The 24,340-nt window shown below is 36.0% G+C and overlaps 1 protein-coding gene across 1 annotated transcript in view; it reads left to right on the top strand.

Moving 5' to 3' along the window:
- Window positions 1-22,090, top strand: part of B3GLCT (beta 3-glucosyltransferase) — a 125,560-nt gene extending 103,470 nt beyond the window's left edge. Inside the window, exons 11-16 of the mRNA XM_044668277.1 lie at window positions 7,544-7,657; window positions 10,463-10,562; window positions 12,449-12,568; window positions 14,581-14,725; window positions 20,500-20,642; window positions 21,013-22,090. Coding sequence (XP_044524212.1) covers window positions 7,544-7,657; window positions 10,463-10,562; window positions 12,449-12,568; window positions 14,581-14,725; window positions 20,500-20,642; window positions 21,013-21,070 — 680 coding nt within the window. The 3' untranslated portion in view covers window positions 21,071-22,090. The remainder of the gene's footprint in view (window positions 1-7,543; window positions 7,658-10,462; window positions 10,563-12,448; window positions 12,569-14,580; window positions 14,726-20,499; window positions 20,643-21,012) is intronic.
- The last annotated feature ends 2,250 nt before the right edge of the window (window positions 22,091-24,340 follow it).

The following is a 24,340-nucleotide window of genomic DNA, read 5'->3' as shown; positions in this document are numbered from 1 at the left end:
GTATTCAGAGCAACATTAAGAGAATAATAATGATAGTTCACATTTGTGTGGCACATGAATGTTTGCAGAGCACTTTACATATATTATTTCATTTGATCTTCTAGATAATACAGTGAGGCTGTTTATCACCCCATATTTAATAAATGAGGGAACTAAGGCTCAGTTAAGTGAATAGCCCAGGGACACATAGTTAGTATCCAAGGCAGAATCTTACCGCAGGTCTTTCTGACTCAGGTTCTGAATTAAAAATGAAAAGTGTTAACTACTAATCCAGGCTTCCTCATTCTTCACTGCAACAAACCTCTCTCTGCTACATTATGCTGTTTGTCTGATTGTCTTGTCAGTGAAGGTTTGGGCAGACCAACATGTTCTGAGCAGAAAATGACTTGAGTTTCCATGGCCTTCCTTGAAGCCTCAAGCTTCCTTCTCCCTCCCATTTTTCACTTTGTCCTACAAGAGAACAGCTTTTGTCACACTCAAAATCTCTTTGGAACCATAATTCTTGATGAAAGATCCTAAGATAAATTTCAGAGCAGCAAAATGAAAATGATTCCTAATAACTATAATAATATGCAACATTTTGTTGGCAGGCTATCAGAGTCTATCACACCTCATTGGAGAGCCATAAAAACAATTAGGAAATTATTAACATGAGCTTTAAAAAAAAAGATTCAAAATATTTCCTCCTAGCAGCTAAGACAGGCACATGATGGTAACCTGGTTGCACACAGGATCATCAGAAATTTCTGAATGACTGGATAAAGAGAACAAGAAATGAGTTAATATGGGTTGGAATTAGCATTTTGCACATTTGAAATATGAAATTTTTAGAATTTGAAATATGAAAGCAGTGAAAAGCCGGAGCTGTATCCCACAGAAAAAAACAACACCTCACCTATTGTCTTGAATTTAAATATCATTTAATTTAAAAAAATTATTAAATAAAAGAATAAATAAATGGAACATGATACAATGGAAAGAAGATTAGCATGGAAATCAGGAGACCTAGATTCCAGTCCCACTTCTGCCACTGTCATGCTGTTTGATGACCCAGTACAAGCTGCTTAATTTATGGACCTCATTTATAGTGAGCTCTCTGACCTAATGATCACTTCTAGCTTTCATAATGTATAATGCTACGACTATGGGACTTAAACAGACAAACACTTCAGCTCCCAAAGCAATCTTATATATTGATTCCTTCCAATAATTTGGCTTCAGTCACAGAGAAAGGTGAAAATTTGTGACTGCTCTGAAACCTAATTGATTTGTTTTGCAAGAGTTGTTTGAATGTAATATGTTTATTTAAAGAAATATTTTAATGCAAGAGCATTCCTTAGTTTCCTGTGACTTCTTAAGTTTTATTTTATTTATTTTTTAAACCCTTATCTTCCGTCTTGGAGTCAATACTGTGTATTGGCTCCAAGGCAGAAGAGTGGTAAGGGAGGCAATGGTGGTCAAGTGACTTGCCCAGAGTCACACAGCTGGGAAGTGTCTGAGGCCAGATTTGAACCTAGGACATTCCATCTCTAGGCCTGGCTCTCAATCCACTGAGCTTCCCAGCTGCCCCCTTTAAGTTTATTTTAATCTAGGCGAACCTTGCAGCTTTGGGCTTTCTTGCCCCTTGCCATCCAGTTGGAAGAATCATCATGTTTTCTTCCTAAAGGACAGGAACTATTGTCATAAAGAGCAAATAGTGAAGCTTTGGCAAAGTGGAAGGGCCCCTAACTTTGGAGCCATAGGATCTGGGTTCAAGGATCCCTTTGTCAATAGTGACCTGTTTCACTTTAGAGAAGTCATTTCATCTCAGTCTCAGTTTCTTTGTCTATGAAATTAGGTTTGGACTAGATGGCATCTGAGGTTATTTCTAGCTTTATATCTCTGATACTGTAAAAAACATTATAGTACAGTGCAGAGAAGCACAATGTGTTTCTGAGGGCACAGTTAATAACTTAATGGAGCTGATGAGAGGACATACTCTTTTGAAGATCTGATATTTAGAAAGACAGAATTTAGAAGCTTATATAAGCCAACTTTTTATTTTCCATATTAATAAGGATGGAGTGAAATAAAATGAAATAAAAATCCACCCATAATCCCAAAAGATGATTTTAGCTTGGGTTGAGAATACTTGCCATCTATTTTACTGGGTATTATCAATTATTACTGAGCAGCTAAGTGGATTTGTCATAATTGTCATTGCGCATCTTTCTAAGTTTGATTCTGGCCTCATCACTTATTAGATATGTGATCCTGGGAAAGTCACTTAATCCTGTTTGCCTCAGTTTCCTCATTTATAAAATGAGCTGGAGAAGGAAATAGAAAACCATTCTTGGATCTTTGTCAAGAAGATCCCAAATGGGATCACAAAAGAGTCAGATGTGACTGAAAATGACTGAACAAATTAATTCTTTAGGAAGTAGGAACTACTAATAAGGTGCATGCTAAATTGGAAAGAGTACCAGCTATAGAGTCTGAGGATCTAGGTTTATAAAAATGATCAATTCCCCTCCCCCACTGAACAAGAGGAGTAGGTATATAGAATTATATAGTAGCAAATTTGCTTACTTATCATTATTATTAATAATTATATTATATTGTTTATTAAACAGTTAATGTCATTAATATGATGATGATGATGATGATAACTAACATTTATATAGTTCTTCAAGGTTTTCAAGGTGATTTTATAAATATTATCTCTTTGATCCTTATAATAACCCTAAAAGGTATAGGTGCCATTATTAGTCTCCATTTTGTAGATCAGGAAACTGAGGCAGGCAGAGGTTAAGTGGCTTGCTCAGAGTCAAAAAGTTAGCAGGTGAATAATAAAAGCTTTCAACTTCTGACTTCCAGCTCAATAGAACCTGTCACCTAATCAAAGAGGCACTAGTGTACTCTTCCAAGACAGATTTTTCTATCAGGAAAGCTATCAGTGATTGTGTAAAATAATAGCAACCTCTAAGGATAGGCTGAACTTCTCTCAGGAAAATTCCATTTTTGTCCTTATTGTATTTGTTATACATAACATAAATAGAATTTGGTTTTACTTCCCGAGATGCCCTAGCAATAAAGGAATGAAGATCCATGCTCAAAAGAAAAAATATTGTTGTTCTCTTTACTTTTATACAAAGGAAAGTGTAACTGCCTGATGGACCAGCCTCTTTGAACTCTTTATGTCTGTGACACTCTGTGACTCTTCTTGAAATATCACCTTCTTATCAATATATAGTTTTCAAGTTAGTGTAGAAAATTCCTATCTACTCCATCCTCGCAACAGCATTTCCATTAAAATCCAAGCCTAGGTAAGGGTTTAAACAAACTTTTAAACCATCGAAAGGGTAAGAAATAGCTTGAAATGTTGCAAAATACTATTTAAGTAAGGGAAACCACTGGGGTTTGGTACAGCTTGGTCCATGCTCTTGGGTCATATGTTTTTCATTGCATAATGGCAGCTGTGAGAAAATTTTGAGAATCTTCTGTACCTTACCTTTTTTATGCAGATCATGTGCATGTCTCAAGTATCTGGCAGCAGCCGCTGTTGTTGCTCATTAAATGGTGGGTTGTGATATACCATCTTCCTGCTGTCTCCCATCTAATTAAAGAGGCAAAATTGCTACTTACTCAGCCTTCAGTTCCTTTTCACAGCTTCTTGATCTCTTAAAATAAATACTTTGCTTAGATGAGAAAAAGGTAGACATCTTTACCGCTATGATTCTGTATCAAAGAGGAGAATCCACATCAGTGTACTGAAACAAACATTAGGTTTTTTTCCCCTACCTAGTTTTCTCTCTTTGATTGAACAATCTGCTGGGTAGGCAGGTAATGAAGAGTGTAATGTGTGGGTCTTAAATAGGTATATAAGTAAAACTTGGGTTACAAGGAACCCAGGTGGAAGACAATTTCCTTGTTAAAAGAAGTAATTAGACTAATAATTGTGGATGAAAGCTAGTTCTTGAGTACTCCCCACAGATTCTGAAATGGATGAAGATACGGATTAATTGGAGATGTCACTTTCAATCAGTGGGAAAGAATGATTTCAATCACTTCCATCCAATTTTTCTCTCTAATGTTTGAGTTGTAACCCACATTTGGTATTTGTGCATGAATGTATATATGTACATATGTATATAAACACAATACATATTAACATGTATTGCATATATATGTGTGTATGTATATATACATATACATATATATTCCTATACCCCATATATTGTATTTATAAATATAGTCTATATTCATGCCTCTTAGTGGTCCTGGACCTGTCCAACAGAGAAAATACCAATCATGTTTTTGTTGAGTAGGCAAGCAAACATAATGAGACCCAACATCCTATGTAAGTAAAGTATTAATTATACCTTCCTTAAAATGCCCAAAGGCTCTCATTTGAATGCATGGCAATTTTGTAGCATATCCAAATATTTATTTTCATTCTTGGCTTAAGCCATCTTTGCAGAGAACTATCCAAGGGTAAATACGTATGTTGTGCACCTCAGAGTAATGTTTTACTCCTTTGATTAAGGGGCCTCTAAATCCATAAGGAAGATATATGTAGTTTATACAGCTGAGCTTTTTCACAATAGAGATTTTTGCTTTTTGTTTGTCTTCTTTTGTTCTTTTAATTATTTTGTTGTTAACTAACCTTTTTAAAGAGTCATCCCCAGTTAATTTGGCACCTTAATGTGTGAGATGACATAAATGTTAGCGTGGTGCCTTGCGCATAGCAGTCAAATTAATTAAATTGAATTGAATTGATTGAAAGTGAAATCTGTTACTGTAATTGACTAGAGATATATTTTCTCAATATTCAGCCCTTTATAAATATGGTGATCAGGCAATATGATGTAGAATTCTCTGTCAAAGAGCATTGAACTGTCAAATTGGGTCCCAAATACCTTAACAGTGTTAATAACAATTATTCATACCTATAAGTTTGGCTAAATTGAGAGACTTCCTGTTTTATTTTTTGAAGGGGGAAATTAATCCTAAATTTAAATTTCTTGGAGATTGAATTTCTCATACTGATTTGTTGAAAACATAAACCTTGATTGGATCATTGATAATTTCACTAATTTATTGATAGCTTAGGTCCATTTTAATTGCTTGTTAGTTTGTTTGTGCATAACAGACCCATAATTCACCATAAAAGTATTTACCACCACTGATGAATTTTACATCTGAATAAAGTGTTTCTATAAGCTAGACTTGGAAAATATACACAGGCCATTTTGCACAACTGTTGTAAGATGTTGCCAATTTCTAGGCTTCTCTGGTGTCCAATAATTCCTGTTTGAATAAAAAAGAAAGGGATTTGAAAAAGGAAACTATTCTGAGGTATTGGCAACTACTATTTAAAACACTAGCAAGGAGGATATTGGTGGGTGTAGGAGTTTAGAGAGGAGAATCCACCTTGATTTTGATTTTAGTTTCATTCGAATCAACTCAGTCGTGGAGAATCTCACCCATCCTGATTAGTTCTTAGCAAAAAGGAACTGAAGGCTAATGGCCAAGAAAAACAAATGCACAATTTGCACACCCTGTAAGAACACGTGTTGAAGACTGAGGGAAATTCTTGACTTTTCCTCACAGCTTCTTCCAGTGTTATGCAATGGAGGATATCTTACCCAAGAGTGTGAACATATAGTGACTGCATGCTTCTGAGAGCCCTTTTACATGGTAAGTCATTTTCTTTATTATGTATAAAAATAAGCTGCCAATGCAGTGCCTTGGTTAAGATTTTAATTGCACAGAATTTTGGAAGGAAAGAATAGAGCAGAGATTTTTACACAGCCTTGCCTTGTTTTTCATTTAATATGCCTCTTACTACAGTGAAAACATGCTGTACCAATCTCTTCTGAGACTGTAGAAAAATCATCTGAACACATTTGGAGATATTACGATATTAATTCATTGATTCAACAAGCATTTATTAAGAGCTTACTATGTGCCAAGCACTGTGCTAGGGAATAGGGATACAAAGACAATTACAAAACAGTCCCTGCCTACAAGGAATTTACTTTCCACTGGAGGGAAACAACATTTAAGCAAATAAGCAATTGCAAAATATATACAAGGTAAGTAAAAAATAATTTTGGTGGAGGGGAAACACTCAAATTAGGAATGTTAGATGAGGTCTCCTGTAGAAGGTCATGCCTAAGGTGAGCCTAAAAAAGAGATTTCAAGAATTGTTGGTACCTAAAAATTGTTTGGCAGTTCATTTATTGGAAGAGGGAAAACATTCCAAGGATGAGGGTCAGTCATTTCAAAGGCTCAGAAATAGGAGATTAAAAGTCACATATAGGGCAAATGTGGCATATAATATGTGAAAGGGAGGAATGTGTAATCAGCCTGGAAAAGGAAGTTGGAACCATATTGTGACTTTAAATGACAAACAAAGGAGTCTGCATTTTGTTCCAGAGGTTAGGGAACCACTGGTGTGTCCTGAAGAAGAGTGTAATATGGTTAGTTATATTCTTCAGAAATACCAATTTGGCAGCTGTACGAATTTCCAGAGGAAAAACTGGATGGGGTTGGGTGGGGGAGGGAAAAGGAGGAGAGAGAGAGAGAGAGAGAGAGAGAGAGAGAGTGTGTTTGATGATGATGATGATGATGATGATGATGATGATGAACCAAAGTCTCCATGTTGTGAGTAGAGAGAAAGGGCTGAATGCAAGAAATCAAGAGATGATGTGGAGTTAAAATAAAAAAGATGGAATCCGGGAAAGGAGACGCTGGAGGACAGTGATGAAATTGTAAATCTGGGGGACTAGAAGGGTGGGGTACTTTCAACCAAAGTAGGAAAAGCAGGAAGCAGGACAGGTTTTAGGAGGAAAGATAATGAATTCCATTTTGTACAGACTGAATTTGAGATTCATGTGCAGGAGATGGTCATCAGGCAGTTGGAACTTAAAAAAGAGATGGGTGTTAGATGTGTAGATTTGGGAGTTCAATTAATCAACAAACATTGATTAAGTGCTTACTATGTATCAGGCACACACAAAAAAGGAGGAAAATCAGTCCCCTCTTCACTTTCAATCTACTGGAGGAAGCAACATACAAATATGCATCAACAAGATTACATAGGATAAATTTGGGATAATCTCAAAAGAAGAGACTAAGATTAGCCAGAACAATATACAGTTTTTTTTTAAACTGAGCTAAAAACAGCTGAAAAGTAGATTTTAAATTAACATTTTGTGAGGGAAGAAAGATTAATTAAAATTTGAACATTACATTATAACACTGCTACAACTAGATTAGGATTTCATATAAGGAAGTAAAAGAATTCATCAGCATAAAACTTAAGAAGATATTGAAAGTGCTGATCCAGAAGTGGGTTTTAATCACTCACTGTAGTCATTCAGCTACAGCTTTTCTCAGGGCTACCAACAAGCTCTCAATCCTGAGAGACCTTAAGAAGGACAAGTAACAATCTTACTGCCTTATAGATGGTACAGTTTTGAGTTGCCAGTACTGCCTGCATAGTTATATTTGCGATTGTAATCTCTCCTTTTTTTTTTTTTATAACATTTTCCCCCAGTACCTATTGTAAAGCAGACTTGGGAAAGGCAGGCAAGTCTCATTGAATACTACAGTGATTATGCAGAGAATTCGATTCCTACTATAGATTTGGGAGTGCCTAATACAGAAAGAGGTGAGCAGCTAATTTTATTAGTGCTTTTGTAAGAAATGTTTCATCCCATTAATGTGATAAATTAAGGCAGAAAATGTTTATTCTCCAAGTAGATTATAATTCCACCTTATACTTTTTCTTCTCTGCCAGTGGTTTTTTTAAAGCATTGCTTTTACATCAACAACAAAGGGTTAATGTATTTGGAGTACATAGAAATTATACCTATACAATGCTGAGTTTATATACACACATATATTTGCACATGTGCATGTGTTTATATATGCATATATAGACATGTGTTTATATTTCATATCTTCATATCATGATTTGTAAAAAATCTTGTCATTCTAAAATAAGAGTACTACCACATATCCTATTCATAGATTCTTTTATTATTGTTCAGTCATGTTTGACTCTTTGTGACTCTATTTGGAGTTTTATTAGCAAAGATACGGAAATGATTTTCCATTTCCTTCTCTAGCTCATTTTACAGATGAGAATACTGAGGCAATCAGGGTTAAGTGACTTGCCCAGGGTCACACAGCTAGTAAATGTCTGAGTCTAGATTTGAACTCAAGAAGAGGAGTCTTTCTGGTTTCAAATGCATTGTACCTAGCTACCCCATACATAGTTTACCAGTTTTCAAAGAGCTGAATTGCAGTAATGGCATTATCTGGCAGTTTTGTGAATTTAGCAGCTTTGGCTGTTTTTCATATTTTCTGAGCCCCAAGGGATCATGTTGATAAAATTCTATGGAGATACCACCAGATGGTAGTCTCACTTATCTTGGTGACTTCAGATGTGCTAGTCATTCTAGTGAATGTGACTTGTAGAATACAGGCCAAGCCAATCTTCTAGGTAATTAAACATTTTATTAGAAAAAAAAAAGCTTCATATTATCCATAGTACTTAATAGAAACCAGAAGCAGTTGGGAAAAATTAGAACAGTCTTTAGAAGAAACACAAGGACCTATGATAAAAATATATGAGCAATTAACTTTGTAGAGCTTATTTGGTATACTCTTCAGCCTTCCAATCAGTCTCATCAATTCTCTCCTTTTCTCCATTGTCAGAAATCTTCATCATCTTCACTTTTTAATATTGTACCTTTTGAGGGCTTTGGGATCTACATTAGCACTGAAGCTACCTGTAGCTTTGGCAGTAGATGGACTAGATAGCTGTACTCTTAGAGCCTGGAAACATCAGTGCTTTTTGGTTTCCTGAATTTCTTCTGGAAAGCCTTTGTGTTTGGGCTGATTCTTTCTATCTCAGGATGCCTTAGTAGGCGCCAACCTAATGGTTTAGCTAATGATTTTATCTAGACCTACCTTTGGCTAGTTTGGGAAGGGTCTCCAAGCCCACCCTTATCCCTAGACTTTTTCCTATTTCTAGTTGGATCAGGGGATGCAGAAGAGAACAGCAAACACTCTCCTTTTTTGTCTGGTTCAACCCTATGGCCTTTTTTCTCATGCCTGTGATCAGAATAACCACATGCCTTCAGCCTCTTCTCTTCCTTTTTTTTTTCCAAAAGGAATTTGTAGTTTACAACTTTCTACTCTAGGCATATTTTAGCATGTCAGCTTGAGTTCACTTACCTACAGAGTCTATGCTATGTTTTCTTAAAATAACAGATACATAATAGCAGATTTTTTTTAAGGAAGGAAGGAAAATAGCAATTTTTAAACAGGAAGTGGCTTTCCTCAGAACAGTAAAATGTACTTAGTTCATATATGTTCAGTAAATTATTATTTTCATGATTAAAAATCCTGGCAGTGCACCAATGTTGTAGCTTTGAATATATTATCAGTTTGCTATAGATATGATATAACTGTGGTCAATATCCCATATAATTGATCATATGATATATATTTATTATATACATGATAACTCAGTTCTAGTATGTATATTTTATATTTTGAAAATAGGATATGTTAAAATTATTGAATATCTTTTGGCTTGAATTTCATCTGTTTTTACCAATACTCTCTCTCTCTCCAAAGTAAATTGTTATAAAGATTAAAAGGAATTTTAAAAAAACCACAAGAACAAGTAATATATAAACTAGATAATCATTCCTTCATCGATTAAACATAAAAATTGCATTAATCTCAACAATTTTTTAGTTTTGGCTTTGCCAATTTTGAATGTCTATTAAAATGAACAACATGACTGGTTCACTTTTTCAAGCTTTATTCAAGGTTGATTAGTACAACACAAGGAATCTGGAGCTATTTACAAGGGTATTCTGAATGTGTTGCAAAACCATGTAATTAGGTGTGGCTTAGACTAAATGACCTCCAAAGTCCCTTATCACTTTGAAATCCCATAATGCAAAATGTAACTTTTATCTTTGCATTATAAATTATCTAACTAAAATGAGATGGTACTGTAGGTAGTGCTGGGCCTAGAGTTAGGAAGTCTTTAAGTTCAAAGCTGGCCTCAGACACTGACTAGCTTTATGATCCCCAGCAAGTCACTTAACCCTGTTTTCCTCAGTTTTCCTTATCTGTAAAATGAGTTGGAGAAGGGAATGGCAAACCTCTCCATTACCTTTGCCAAGAAAACCCCAAATGGGGTTATAAAGAGTCAAACGTAACTGAACATCAAGGATGAAAATGAAGGCTTTTCGTTCAATAAAAATAAAACTTGGGCCATTTTTACCTTCAGATGTTTTTCAGTTTGTTTCCATTTAACACATAGTTAATAATACTGACTGCAGCTTTCATTCACATAACATTTTATATCAGAGAACATGCCCTGAGCACTGGCCTTGTCACTTGACATCTGTAGATAATCACTGTACATTATCCTGCCTTTTTTTCTTAGGTCATTGTGGAAAGACGTTTGCTATTTTGGAAAGATTCTTGAATCATAGCAGTGATACAACGGCTTGGTTAGTCATTGTGGATGATGATACATTAATAAGGTAAGGATTCATATTCTTGTTCTTGTGTGGCTACAAAATCTAGATACACTTTCAAAGCCTTAGTTCATGTACTTCCACATTTAATCTCTCCTTTGTTCATATTTTCTAGTTTGCATGTATGTAGATGTTATGATTAATTTTATCAAATATCCATATGCTCATGGTTCTATGTAGGCTATTTTTATTTTTAAAATGAAAAAAATTTTAATTGATTCATTTTCTTTTGACACATTAATCTCTTACCAACAAACAATATGCTTTTAAAAAGTGTCTTCCCATAAAGAAGTAAAGCAATTGAATACATTGATGACTAATAGCAGCGTTTGTAGCTTTTCAGTCATATAGTTTATCATGATAACAGAAGACAGGATTGTGGTTTTAACCTCAGTAATACAGAACCAACATCATTCACTGAATTTGACCTGTGTTCTGTTGGTCTTTTCTCATTATCTTCTTTTACATTATTCTGTATATATCTTTTTTTTTCTTTTTCTTTTTTATTTTTTAAACCCTTAACTTCTGTGTGTTGACTTATAGGTGGAAGAGTGGTAAGGGTGGGGAATGGGGGTCAAGTGACTTGCCCAGGGTCACACAGCTAGGAAGTGTCTGAGGCCAGATTTGAACCTAGGACCTCCCGTCTCTAGGCCTGACTCTCAATCCACTGAGCTACCCAGCTGTCCTGTATATATCTTTTGATTCCGTTCCCTTTGCCCTATCTCAGTTCATACAGATCTCATGGTTCTTTGAAATCTTCATGTTTCTTATATGTTTCTTATGGAGGCCATTAATTTTTATTTAACTTCATGCCTCTAACACCCATTTCAATACTCTGTATTGTAATGATTAATGTGGATATTTCCTATATGTGACTGAGGTCCTCAGAGCAGAAAATTCCCAAAGATAGCTCTTGTTCTTGACTCTAGAAGTCCGAAAACTTCCATAATTTAAAGTCTGAAACAGATTTATCAAAATATTACCTGGCAGGGGCAGCTGGGTAGCTCAGTGGATTGAGAGCCAGGCCTAGAGACGGGAGGTCCTAGGTTCAAATCTGGCCTCAGACACTTCCCAGATGTGTGACCCTGGGCAAGTCACTTGACCCCCATTGCCCACCCTTACCACTCTTCTGCCTTGGAGCCAATACACAGTATTGACTCCAAGACAGAAGGTAAGCATTTTTAAAAAATATATATTACCTGGCATAATCTACTGGAGCAAATGCTTAGCAAGGGAGTGTCCTTTTCTCTATGGTATAAAAGATTTCCTCTCATAAACTCCTTCTTGGATGCCTCCAGGTGGTCCAGAGGTGATCCTGGGCTCCAGAAGCTTCCAAAGATGCTGGCGAGCTGAAAAGCCTTCCCTTCAAATGATGGCCAGTTTGTTTGTCAATTGAAGACTAGTTAAGTTTAGGGAGACGGTCACCATATGAGTAGTGAAGTGAAAACCATCTCCTACTTTGTTGATGGGGTTGCTGTCTACCTCAGTGAAAACAGGAAACACCCACTGCCATGAAAACATAACTCCTCAAAGTATATCAAACCTTTATTATTTAGTTTCAAGAGCAACTGGGCTAATTTGGATTTTTATGCAAGATTTGAGAGAAAGATCTAGGGGAGATAGCCTTTTAAAATGCCTTTAAAATAGGGGGAAAGAGGGTGCAGAGAGCAGTATAGAACTATTCCCTACTCTCTCTGTCCGGTCTAAGGACCAATTACTGATTTTTATCATTTTCTTAATTGCCTTCATAAGCTTTTTGAACCCCAGTTATAATAAATTTTCATATAGCCCAGTATGTACAGCACAGCAGGCGCTGTGGGCCATGAAACATTCATCCAGAAATTGTGTTTGAAAGGAGTAATTGTTAATTATACATATCATTGACATTTTAGTATCTCCAGACTCCGGAACTTACTTAGCTGTTATGACTCAAATGAACCAGTGTTTCTGGGAGAGCGTTATGGCTATGGATTGGGAACTGGTGGATACAGCTACATCACTGGAGGAGGAGGGTAACTGAATTTTGAGATGATTCTGAATCTAATGCTTAATATTTATCTGTGATGTTTCTGAATTCTGTGTTCCATGATGTTAATGGGTTTACTTCTGTGTTAATTTTCTGTTTTTGAAAAATAAAGTGAATTATTTAGGTAAAAAAAAATTCATGGCATGGAGTTCCCTGTGTGAAAATTCTCTTTATTTCTGTAAGTTGGCAGACAACTCCTAGGGAGTAGCCTGAGGCAAAAAGAACAAAAGTAACTTGCTTAGGGTCACAGGTAGAATGTCTTTCTGATACCATTTCTAGCACTAACCACTATACTGTCATAAACTTCTAAAAGAATGTAAAGAGAGCATATGAAAATATTACATGTTTCAGTGCACTCTGTAAAAATTACTTGGCAATGGTTTATTGTTTAAAGCATTTAGCTAGTTTTTAATGGCCAGTGTATTTTTAAAATATGGATCAAAATTTGAAAGATTGTATTTTGGTATTTTATACATACTTTGGGCAGCTATGGGGCACAGTGGATAGAGTGCTTCACCTGTTGTCAGGAAGACCTGAGTTCCAATCCAGCCTGAGGCACTTATTAGCTATAAGACCATAGGCAAATCACCTAACCCTGTTTGCCTCAGTTTCCTCATACGTAAAATGAAGAACTGGAGAAGGAAATAGCAAACTACTCCAATATCTTTGCCAAGAAAACTCCAAAAGGGGTCATGAAGAGTTGGACACAACTGAAAATTACTGAACACCCAGCTAACCCCTAAACTTCTTTTTTTTTTAAGTAAAAACAATTAAAGGGAAGCCGTGCCATACAAAATGGTAGCACATTAATTTTTTAAAAACTTGGAAAGACCTACATGAAATAATGAAGAGTGAAACAAATAGAACCAAGAGAACATTATATACAACTACAGATTTACTACTCGAACAATAACTTGTGAATGTTCACTTCCAGAGAATGAACTGAGAAATGGGAACACAAAAAGTATAATCTATGTATACCTATCTGAGTGCTGGATGATGATGCCTGATGTGGTGTGGGGAGAGGAGGGAGTAGCTGAGATACCTGGAAGTAAATTCTGTTAGCAAAATAAAAAAATAAATAAATGTAGGCTAATTTTAACTCAACTTAAAGAGAAATTAATACCCAAAATTACTTCTAGGCATACCTTTCACCGGATGTATTTAAACAAGGACTGAGTAGTCACCTTCCAGAGGTGATGTAGAGGGAATTCCTGCATGAGGTGGATGATTGGACTAATTGGCCACTTTTCCAAATCTTAAGATTCTGTGATTTTTTAAAGTCTATTTTCCTTACCCTCACTAAGAAGCTCACTGGATAAGAAGTGCTCAATAGTAAGGTATTAATAGCCTATATCAGTGATGGTCAAACTACGGCCTACGGGCCAGATGTGACCCTCTGAAATGTTCTATCTGGCCCAGCAACATTATTCCTAATCTGATGAATACAATGAGTAGGACACAATACAATGAAACTTCGAAAGAGTTGCCTTAGAAACAGACTGACAGATGAGCATTTCTTTTCCTTTGGCCCCCTCTGTAAAAAGTCACTGGCCTATATGATTTAAGGATGTCCCTGAGATATAGAGGCTTGTGGCTTATTCAAAGACAATTTCAATGTGTGTTGTCATGGAGAGTTCCAGTACCAGGGAGTGTTTTAATTTTCTAATTGATGATTTGAAAAAGATAGAACTTGAAGCAGCATGTTTTTGCCAAGAAGTTAGAAATGTATAAAGAAGTAAAACTTTTCCCCCAAGGAAAAAGTCTGTTAAAAATTTAGAATATTTATGCAAGTGTTAATATTTGACAGAAAGCACAAAAACAATTTCTTTTGTGTAGAGTAATTATGAAGTGGCCTCTGAGCCCCAGAGAAACCGCTCTTTTATCATAATCAAAAATGTGTCTCTATTGAACCAGATTTCTCTATTCAAGTAAATAAATGATCATTGAAGTTCCCCTTGTTTGTTTGTTCTTTGTCTCCATGTCTTTCCCTATTAGTATGGTCTTTAGCAGAGAAGCAGTTCGGAGACTTTTGGCCAGTAAGTGTCGATGCTACAGCAATGATGCCCCAGATGACATGGTGCTTGGCATGTGTTTCAGTGGTCTGGGAATCCCGGTGACACACAGCCCTCTCTTTCATCAGGTAAAAGGATTGTTTTTCATGCTGCTAAAAATAAATTTTTTTCCCTGGTGGATTCTGTTTTCCTTCTTTCACCGTCATTTCTTTGAATAGTTTTGAGATTTTTGCATACAAGTTCCAGAAAGGCATCCTATGAAAGTCATTTTGAGAAGGGCAAGAATGGAATGAGCTAATGTATCACATGCATTATAAAGGTGGGATTAAAAACATGTAGAGTAATAACTGGTATATGATAAGGGTCTTTCCCATATCAGGGACCAGGGAAAACCTGCCCCTTCCCATATTCTTGGACATTTTAAACCAAAAAATTAATATATTCACTATTTTCTCATTTGAGGATAAATGTCCTAGGTAAACCTAATTGCATCCTACTGCTTTCATCTGAATTCTTTTTTATTAATTCATTTTTGTTTTGAATTTAACAAACCCTCAAATAAAATGGTTATTTCCATATACATGGTAGAACAGAAAAAGAAGATCATACATGAAACTTTAGATCTCTGTTAAATACAGCTTGCTCTTTTTTAAAAGCATAGAATAAGTTCAACTTGTAGGTTTCAAAGCACTTGCATTTAATTCTATCTGCATAAGTAACTTTGCCTTCTTTTCTAGTGGTCTATCAGTTTTGCCGCTTCTTGGTTGGATTTTCACCCTTTTTACTCTTATTCCCTCTACTGTGTTAAACTTCAATTTTGTGTCCCAGGAGAGGATGCATCCCTTGTAAGGGGGCGGGGCGAGGAAGCAGGAGAAGCAGTAGTGATTTCTATAAGGTATTGGTGGGGATATTCGATTCATCCTTGTAACCTCTGGGAAGATATATTCCTCTTGCACTATTTTTAGTAGTCCCTTGAGAAGTAGGTCTATGAATGTGTTTATATTCCCAAAATGAAATCTCTGTTCTATACTTGGATTAATAACATCAGTGCTTTCAACACCTACAGTATGCTTTTCTTAGAGAAACTCAGAGCTTCTTGGCACTTGAAAAATGTAAATGTATGTCTACTTTAGATGCCATAACAGACTTTGAAATGGTATTTAGACCCTGATTTTAGATCCAACAGAATCCATATTTTATGTCACTGCCAAGCAGCAAATGCTACCCCTAGTGATATAAAAATTCGAGCATGACAGGTATAGCACTAGAGAACAGAACTCTAGCGAGGCAGAGAAAAAATTTGCATTATTGAATGAGTTAGATTCTCCTGTAGCATCCTTGAATACTGTAAGCAAGGATAAAAATAGCTCTTTAATGATCAGCCTAGGAAACCTTCTTTGACAAAAGGGCATCTTTCCTGTTCATACAAAATCTTGTCTGATCATACCCATTCTAAACCCTAGATACAGGAGGTAACAAAGACCTAGAAAAGCAGATGAGGTTCTTTATTCTTTATTCTTTATTCTCTCAAGTGAAAAATGAAAAAAATTATTAAAACTCTTCGAGTAGAAGAGATATTATCCATCACTGCATTAACATGACTGTTCTTAGATTTGGGCAGCAGCCTTGGCTATCTAGGGAAAAACTTGGCCAATAAAAGGAGGAAAAGGGAAAAGAATGATATTAGAATAGAATACTGTGAACCTGCTCAGGAAAGGGAAGGCAGGAGCCATATATCCTACTCTCCTATTCTTTCCAGCAAAAAAAGATAATCTATTCTTTCGGCATAAATTCCAAGGGAGAAATTTAAAAGCAATTCATTTTTTATTTTCCCATTCTTAAAAACTTCTGATTTGTGTTCCATAGGCATTATATTTTAAACCTTTCTAAGATTAAACAATATAGCCAGAGCCTAGAATTCCTAGCAAGCTCTGTTTTATCTTGTAATGTATAGAACATCTCCTAGAGAGCTTTACATAAATTTGAAAACTGATTTTTTTATTTGCATAGTAAATCTGGCATAAAAAAGAAAAAAAACACTGAGCTGGGCATTAGGAGAGTTGGATTCTCATTCCAATCTCTGCCCCTCTTTCACTAAGTGACCTGAGGGCAAATCATCTCAGTCCTTTGGAACCCAGTTTCCTCACTTATAAATTAAAGGAGTTGGCTTACATGACTTCAGATGTCCCTCCCAATGACAGGAGTCTATGCTCTAAGACAGAGTGATGAACATATATGGTTCTTTATTGACTCACTGACAAAATTAACATTCAAGCTTAGCCTCAGACTTCTCTATTTGATTTCAGTGAAAGGGTTATAATGGAATCATGCGTCTAGAAAGGGATATGGAATAAGTGTGATCCATCTCTTTACACCCAAACAGATTTCTTAAAAAAAAAAATTTCTAAAATGAGGACTTTGATGCAGGTCATGTGGTATCTTCATCATCATAATTGCAACTAGCGTTTCTAAGATGCTGTGACTCAGAGTGCTGAGCCAGAGTCAGAAAGACTTATCTTTGTGAGTTCAAATCTGACTTCAGACACTTACTAGCTATGTGTCCCATGGCAAGTCACTCAACCTTGTTTGCCTCAGTTTCTTCATCTGTAAAATGACCCGGAGAAGGAAATGGCAAACCATTCCAGGATCTTTGCCAAGAAAACCTCAAATGGGGCCCAAAAAGTCAAATAACAAATTACGTGTTATCACCTTTGATCTTCACAACAACCCTCTGAGATTATTATTATTATTATTATTTCCATTTTATAGGTCAGGAAAATTAAACTTAAAGGAAGTAAAATAAGTTTGCTATGGTTTCACAGCTAGTAAGTACCTGATGCAGGATTTGAATTTAGGTAGTGGAAGAAACCTCCAAACCCCTCCCCCTTCACCCCCATTACAGTTTAAACATGGCTTCCTTTATTTGTATTTGGTGGAGTTGGAGAACAACTAGTCAAGTGTTCTCCCTCCATCTGTTCAGTGTGTCCCGTTTCCTCCTTCTCTCACAGTAACCTGTGAGAGGCGTCTCTCTTGGTCTCCCAAATACGTTTTTTGCTTTACGGGGCTCCTGGGTATTAATGCACACCTCTTCGAATGGCTTTCACTTTTCATGAGCTCCATCTTGTTCTTTTCCAGTACCTCATTTATTGAAAACGATTAGCACATGTTTGTACTTAATAAGCTAGATTCTGCTCACATGACTCCCTGAGACGAACTCAGATCCTTTTGTAATCTGCATTAACTGAGTGAAATGTTGAGTGTCTGTTCTTTTTTCCTGTTACTTGCGTTTGTAAGGCAGACGGCTTGTTTCCAGTCATGCAGAGTGAGGGAGGATCTGCTTCTGTGCTTCTCAATGGTCCTTTCTGGGCCATCGAGAAATCAGCTGAGGACCAGATTGAGAGAGAAAGCAAAAAACAGCACTATGTCTCCCCTGGCTTTTCCTTTCCTTCCTGCCAGTAAAGCCTCAGAGAGTCTTACAAATAAATATCAAATGATTTATGTATGCTCTTAACTACTATTATTCATAAAGTTAAAAACTCAGAAAAGATAATAATGTGTGTATATGAATATATTTTTTGATTCATTCTTCTCCAGTATAGCTCCCATCTAGTTATTAACTACTTCAAGGTGTAGAACTTTTTTTTAAAAAACTCTTACCTTCCATCTTAGGATCAATATTGTATATTGGTTTCAAGGCAGAAGAGCAATAAGGGCTAGACAATGGGGGTCAAGTGACTTGTCCAAGGTCACACAGCTAGGAAGTGTCTGAGGCCAGTTTTGAACCCAGAACCTCTCACCTCCGAACCACCCAGCTACCCCCAAGGCTTAGAACTTTTAAGGGCGAGGTGCTGTAAATGTCCTCGCCATTTATCATTTTTAACTTTTTCTTGCTAATCTCAATGTTTCAGCCCTGGTTCAATGACCTTTTTCTACTTTGCAACTGATTAAGGGGCTCCAGCCTAAACTGAAGTTGTCTTAGTGATATTTATGAATGAATAAATGAAAAATCATTTTATTAAGGGTTTATTTGCTTACACTGTGCTACATTTTTGGGATACAAACAGAAAAACAAGATAGTACTCAGCTGGTAGTGTGAATTATCTATACTTTTCAGGATCACAACCCTCCTTGTTTTAAAAATGAACACATGAACATATGAAAAGATAATTTATTGACCACAAAGCACAAAAAAGTAAGACAATTCCTGCCCTCAAAGAGCCTACATTCTAATGGGAAAGACAACACATATGGAGGGTCTCTGCTGCAAGTCAGAATGAAAGGTCTCATGATCCTTGGGATGCAGCATCAAAGCAGATGGTAATGCTAATTCATTAATGTCATTTTCAGTGATAAAATCATGTTGGTTTTTGATGTTGAATGCTTTGACAAGGACAAGGACTTTCAAAAAGAAAACCACATGCTTTGGATGTAAAAGAAAGACCAGATTTTTTTCTCCAAAGACCCTTTCTTAGTTTTATAATTCACTTAAAGGGAATAAGCATTGATTTTTAAGTGTTAACATCTCATTTGATTCTCAGCGCAACTCAATAAAATAGGTGTTACTATTATCCCCATTTTATAGTTGAGGAAACTGATGATACAGATAGAGCTTAAGTGATTTACCCAAAGTCATACCACTAAGTATCTAATGCTAGGTTTGAATTTAGGTCTTCCTGGCTCCAAGCCTGGTTCTCTGTGTACTGTCAGCACTAGCTGCTTCTAAATAGTGATATGTAGGCAGGAAATAGGATAACATTATCTTTATATGAGGTTGTACTTTTTAATACTAGGTCTATCATTAATTCAGTATGCAATAGATCATCTCACTGTCTCAGATGGAGGAGACAGTCTGGAAAGCAAGAATTCCCATTAGAATGCAAGGTTCCTTGAGTTCAGGGATTGTTTTATTCTTTATTCTTTGTATTTTTATCAATAGTCTTTGTGAGGTAAATGACACATAGTCACACTTAATTGATATTGGACTTGGAGCCAAGAAGACTAGATTCTGAATCGGACATTGACCAGTTGTGTGATGTTGAACCAATCCTATAGCTTCAATGAGCACCTACCTCACAGGGTTGTATGCATCAAATGAGACAACATACATGAGGTCCTTTTCAAACTTAAAATGCTGTATAACTTCTGACCATTATTATTATATCAATGCAGATTGATTCTTGAAATTCTAGTGTTTGCTATAGTTTCCATTTATGGGTTCCCTACTCTTGAGGGACCAGCATTTACTGGAGAGAGAAGGTTGAATGAACCTTCCCTGCTTGAATCCCTTGGTTCTCTCTCCAGTTTGTACCCAGATATGCAAGAGGGACTGGAAAGGCATTGACGATCTTTACAGAAGGGCTTGGTATGCATCTGCCATGCCACTTTCATGGTCCACCTGAATTTGTGAAATCTTTATTTTAGCCATCATAGATTCTGCATTGAGGATGTAAAACTTTAAACATCATAAAAAGAAGCTGGAACCAGATGCTACTTTTGTGTTGTTGTTTTTCCTGGCCTGGGTAGAACAACTATCCTTTTTCCCATAAATCATCTGAATTTTAAAAATTTCACTTGAAAATTTTTTAAATTTTAATTTAATTTTTAAATTTAAATTTTATTTTATTTTATTAAATTAAATAATTAAAATTTAAAATTTGAATTTTCAAATAATTTAAAAAATAATTTAATTAAATAAAAATAAATTTAATTTTAATTAAATTAAAATTTAATTTAATCTTAATCTACTTTATGTAGCCCTCTGAGGAAAGGTTAAAGTTGGGGTTAAACTGTGCATCTGCTGTTGGAGTACCAATATTATAAAACATTCTCCCTGTAGATGGGTCTATAAAACCAAAATCCAAAAACTTCCCTGGGAGAAGTAATTGCCTGTTTTTTCTTCTAGGCTCGACCAGTGGATTACCCAAAGGACTACCTTTCTCACCAAGTTCCCATATCATTTCACAAACACTGGAACATCGATCCAATAAAGGTGTATTTTACTTGGTTGGCACCCAGTGCGAAAGATGCCACCAGTGGCAGGAAGCAGGTGCATTTTAAAGAAGAGTTATAAGCAGCGTGTGTTATTGAGTTGATGCTCAGGGTGGTGGAAATGGGCATTCTTGTACTGTGTTTTGCTTATACTGCTTAAGTGTGCCATGTTGCATAAAAGACTTCTAGTCTTTGGAGTGAAACTGTATATTGTTCTATTTCTTCTTTGTGGGGCTAGGTTGGGGGTGGGTGGGAAAGGGAGGGCTTGGAGAAATGGGAAGAGTCTGACTGACTTACTTTGCTTTTTCCTTTGTGAAAAAGGGAGAGTGGGTCTTAGAATAATACCCCCTTGCTTTTGAATCATGGGGCGATTATATTACATCATATTTAGCAGATACCCTAAAACCTTGATGAAATATCACCAACTGTTCATCCTAGGGAAAATAGAGCAACACATACTGCAACATATCTTACAGCAAGGGTGACTTCTTGCTTGAAATAATGTATAAAGAAGAATTAAGTGTTTTGGCACAAATGTTGGTGGGGACCTATTCCAATTTTAACTTCTGGTTTTTAAATCTATTAATGATGAGAAATACTGGGAAAGGAGTAAGCATGACATTGTTGATTGCGTATGAATGCGTATAGAATACTGGCTTATGGAAACCACTGTGGATTGTGAAGACTCAAGTGGATTTGTGACTTCACCGATTTGAGAATTCCCTCCTGTGATACGGATTGCCCCATGGGACTCTTGCCTATGTCCTCCCAAAAGTTTACCACAGGGGCTCTCTTCATTGTTCCAAAGGACTTCCTTGCTTTCTCCAGACATCATGAGAGTACCTTTGGAGATCCTTGGCTGTCTTTCCATCTCTTCCTTCTGCTAATTACTCTTGATTTTTTGACTTTTTTACTTATAAATGTTTTATTCTGCACCCTGGTGAAAAGATATTTCTAATAAACTGTTTAGACTTTAGAAATTCATCTATAGCTCACTGCTCCCTGAAGCCCTGGAATTTAGAGCCCACATATAATCTCAAAGTTTTGACTCATCGCTATCAAATAATAGTGCTCTTCCATAGCTGAAAATAAGAATGGAATATTTTATCTTGAGTAGATGAGCTGTAATATAGATCCCAGGAAGTGAAGTAAATTTGAATGTTTTTGAACATGATCTTTCACAGTAATTTTGGGGTTTCACTGAATGTTACTTCGTATCTCTGCCTTGACTCATTGTGGAACATCAAACCTTAACATAAGTGGACAGTGGGAGAATTGAGTTGTTTTCTTGAACTCTTAAGGAATGTATTTTGAACATGATGTTTTGAAGCTACTCTCATTTTTAAACCTTTATCCAAATGATACCTTAGTAATGTAACACATTCACGTAAAAGAGTATTATATATTTTAAATCAGTTTGGTTTTTTCTATGTATAATTCAGTTTTGTAAAGATATTTGTACAAAATCTGACTTTAGTATTCTAAACTAGTTTTTGTAAAGTAAAATATTTTTCTTTTCTTTTTGTAAAAAAAAAAAATAAAAAAGATAAATGGACATGTTGCTCCCTAACTTTACTTGCTATACTTTTGTAACCAAATACAGGGTTTTTTAATCCATATTATTGAAATAATGTTTTAAAGTTTTCCATATTTTTCCTGTTGTCAGCATTTTACTTATTTCCAAATCAATCCAAATTCCAAATCAGGACACACTGAAGTTGATTAATGACTGAGAATATTGTGCCCATTTTTGCGTCTGTAGTTTTAGACCATGGGTTCTTTATCTCTTTGTGTGTGCCAGGGACCCCTTGGGCAGTCTGGTAAAACTTAGGAACCCTTTCTCAGAATCATGTTTTTAAATGCATAAGTAAAATCCACAGAATCAGAAAGGCAACCAGTTGTTGTAAAATAAAATTACCAAAATATTTTTTTAAAAACAAGTTTACAGACTCTAGGTTAAGGACTATTGCTTTAGAACATTGAAATCTGAACACTCAATTATGATCTGTCAAAATAATGAGCCAGGGGATGCCTATAAATTATGGCTGCTGAGGTAGTCATGCTTCAGAGAATCATGAATTCTTTTTCTTTTTTTTTTTTAGAATCAATACTGTGTAATGGTTCTAATGCAGAAAAGCAATAAGAGCTCAGCAATGGGGATTAAGTGACTTGCCCAGGGTCACACAGCTAACAAGTATCTGAGGTCAGATTTGAACCTAGGACCTCCCATAGCTGTAGTCCTGACTCAATCCACTGAGCCACCTAGCAGCCCCTGAGAAGTGTGAATTCTGCCAGGCTACTATTACTCATTGATATTAACAATAAATATGTGCATTTAGATTTCTTAGGGTTCATATACCATGTGGCTCAAATACTCTTTATTTCTTATGGACTGATGGTACCCTAGGACTCTGATGTAAGAACTACAGCTCAGATTTACATAGCACTTTAATGTTTATAAAACACTTTCCTTAAACATCCCTAAAAGGTAAATAATATAAATATTATTATTACCATTTGACAGATGATACAATTAAGAGAGAGGTAAAATGATTTAGGCTTATTGGATCATAGATCTAGAGTTAGAATAAACCTCAGGGGCCATCGAAGCAAGAGACCCAGAGAGAATAAGTGACTTGTCCAAAGTCACACAGGAAGAAAGTGCCAGAAGGGGATTCAAACTCAAGTTCCAGGACTCTAAATTTTTTGTTCTTCTTGCACCATGTGGTCTCTCAAAACCTGAATTGTTGTCCAGGGTCCTTGACCCCAAGTTCACCACTCTGACCATCCTACACTTGTTCCTCTCAAGGATAATAATTTACTTGATAGGATATGAATTGTTTCATGTATATACACATGTATACACATGTGTGTATGTGTCGATAGATCGATATAACTCCTCCATGATACTTTTTTCCTTCTGTGTTCTGTTAGTGCCTTCTTACTGATATGAGAGCACCTTCCTTGGGTCTATCAAGAGTTTGGGTAATTATGTTTACTGCCTCAGAGTGTGTAAGTTGAACATAAATAAAAAATATTCAATAACATTTCTGTTTTCTTAAATGTTTTCATTAGTCCAATATGGAGGAAAACTTGCATTCAAATCAGGAGAAGGTGAGGAATTCAGGAGAGAGTGTTTTTCATTTGTTTTTTAAATAAGTCAACAAGCCTTACTGACATTAAAAAAGTTATTTGAAAGGCAGAGGGGGATAATGTATAGGAAGCTTAAAGACCTGAATTTAAGTCCCTCTTCTGAAACAGTAATTGATCCTACACGAGTCCCTTAGCTAGGCAGCACCCTAATGACAGTGAGACTGTTAAGCTGCAGGGAAGTTGGTCCTGGAGAGGGGGAATTCCTTGTGAGAAGTTACCTAGATGGTTCAAAGCACAATTTTGAATAAAAACAAAAATTAGGAATTTATTAAGCATCTGCTTTATACAAGGAACCTTACCTTGAACCAGGAGTATAAAGAAAGATAAAAATCAACAAAATCTCTTCCTTCAAGGACCAAGTATGAAATCAAAATAGTAAGCTTTATTAAAAAGTAAGTTTTTAGGGGGCAGCTGGGTAGCTCAGTGGATTGAGAGTCAGGCCTAGAGACGGGAGGTCCTAGGTTCAAATCCAACCTCAGACACCTCCCAGCTGTGTGACCCTGGGCAAGTCACTTGACCCCCATTGCCCACCCTTACCACTCTTCCACCTAGGAGCCAATACACAGAGGTTAAAGGTTTAAAAAAATAAGTTTTTATTATTA

This window comes from Gracilinanus agilis, chromosome 3 (genome assembly GCF_016433145.1).
Source record: "Gracilinanus agilis isolate LMUSP501 chromosome 3, AgileGrace, whole genome shotgun sequence".
NCBI lineage: Eukaryota > Metazoa > Chordata > Mammalia > Didelphimorphia > Didelphidae > Gracilinanus > Gracilinanus agilis.
Note: the sequence above shows the minus strand (reverse complement) of the source record. Positions and strands in the feature narration are given on the sequence as shown.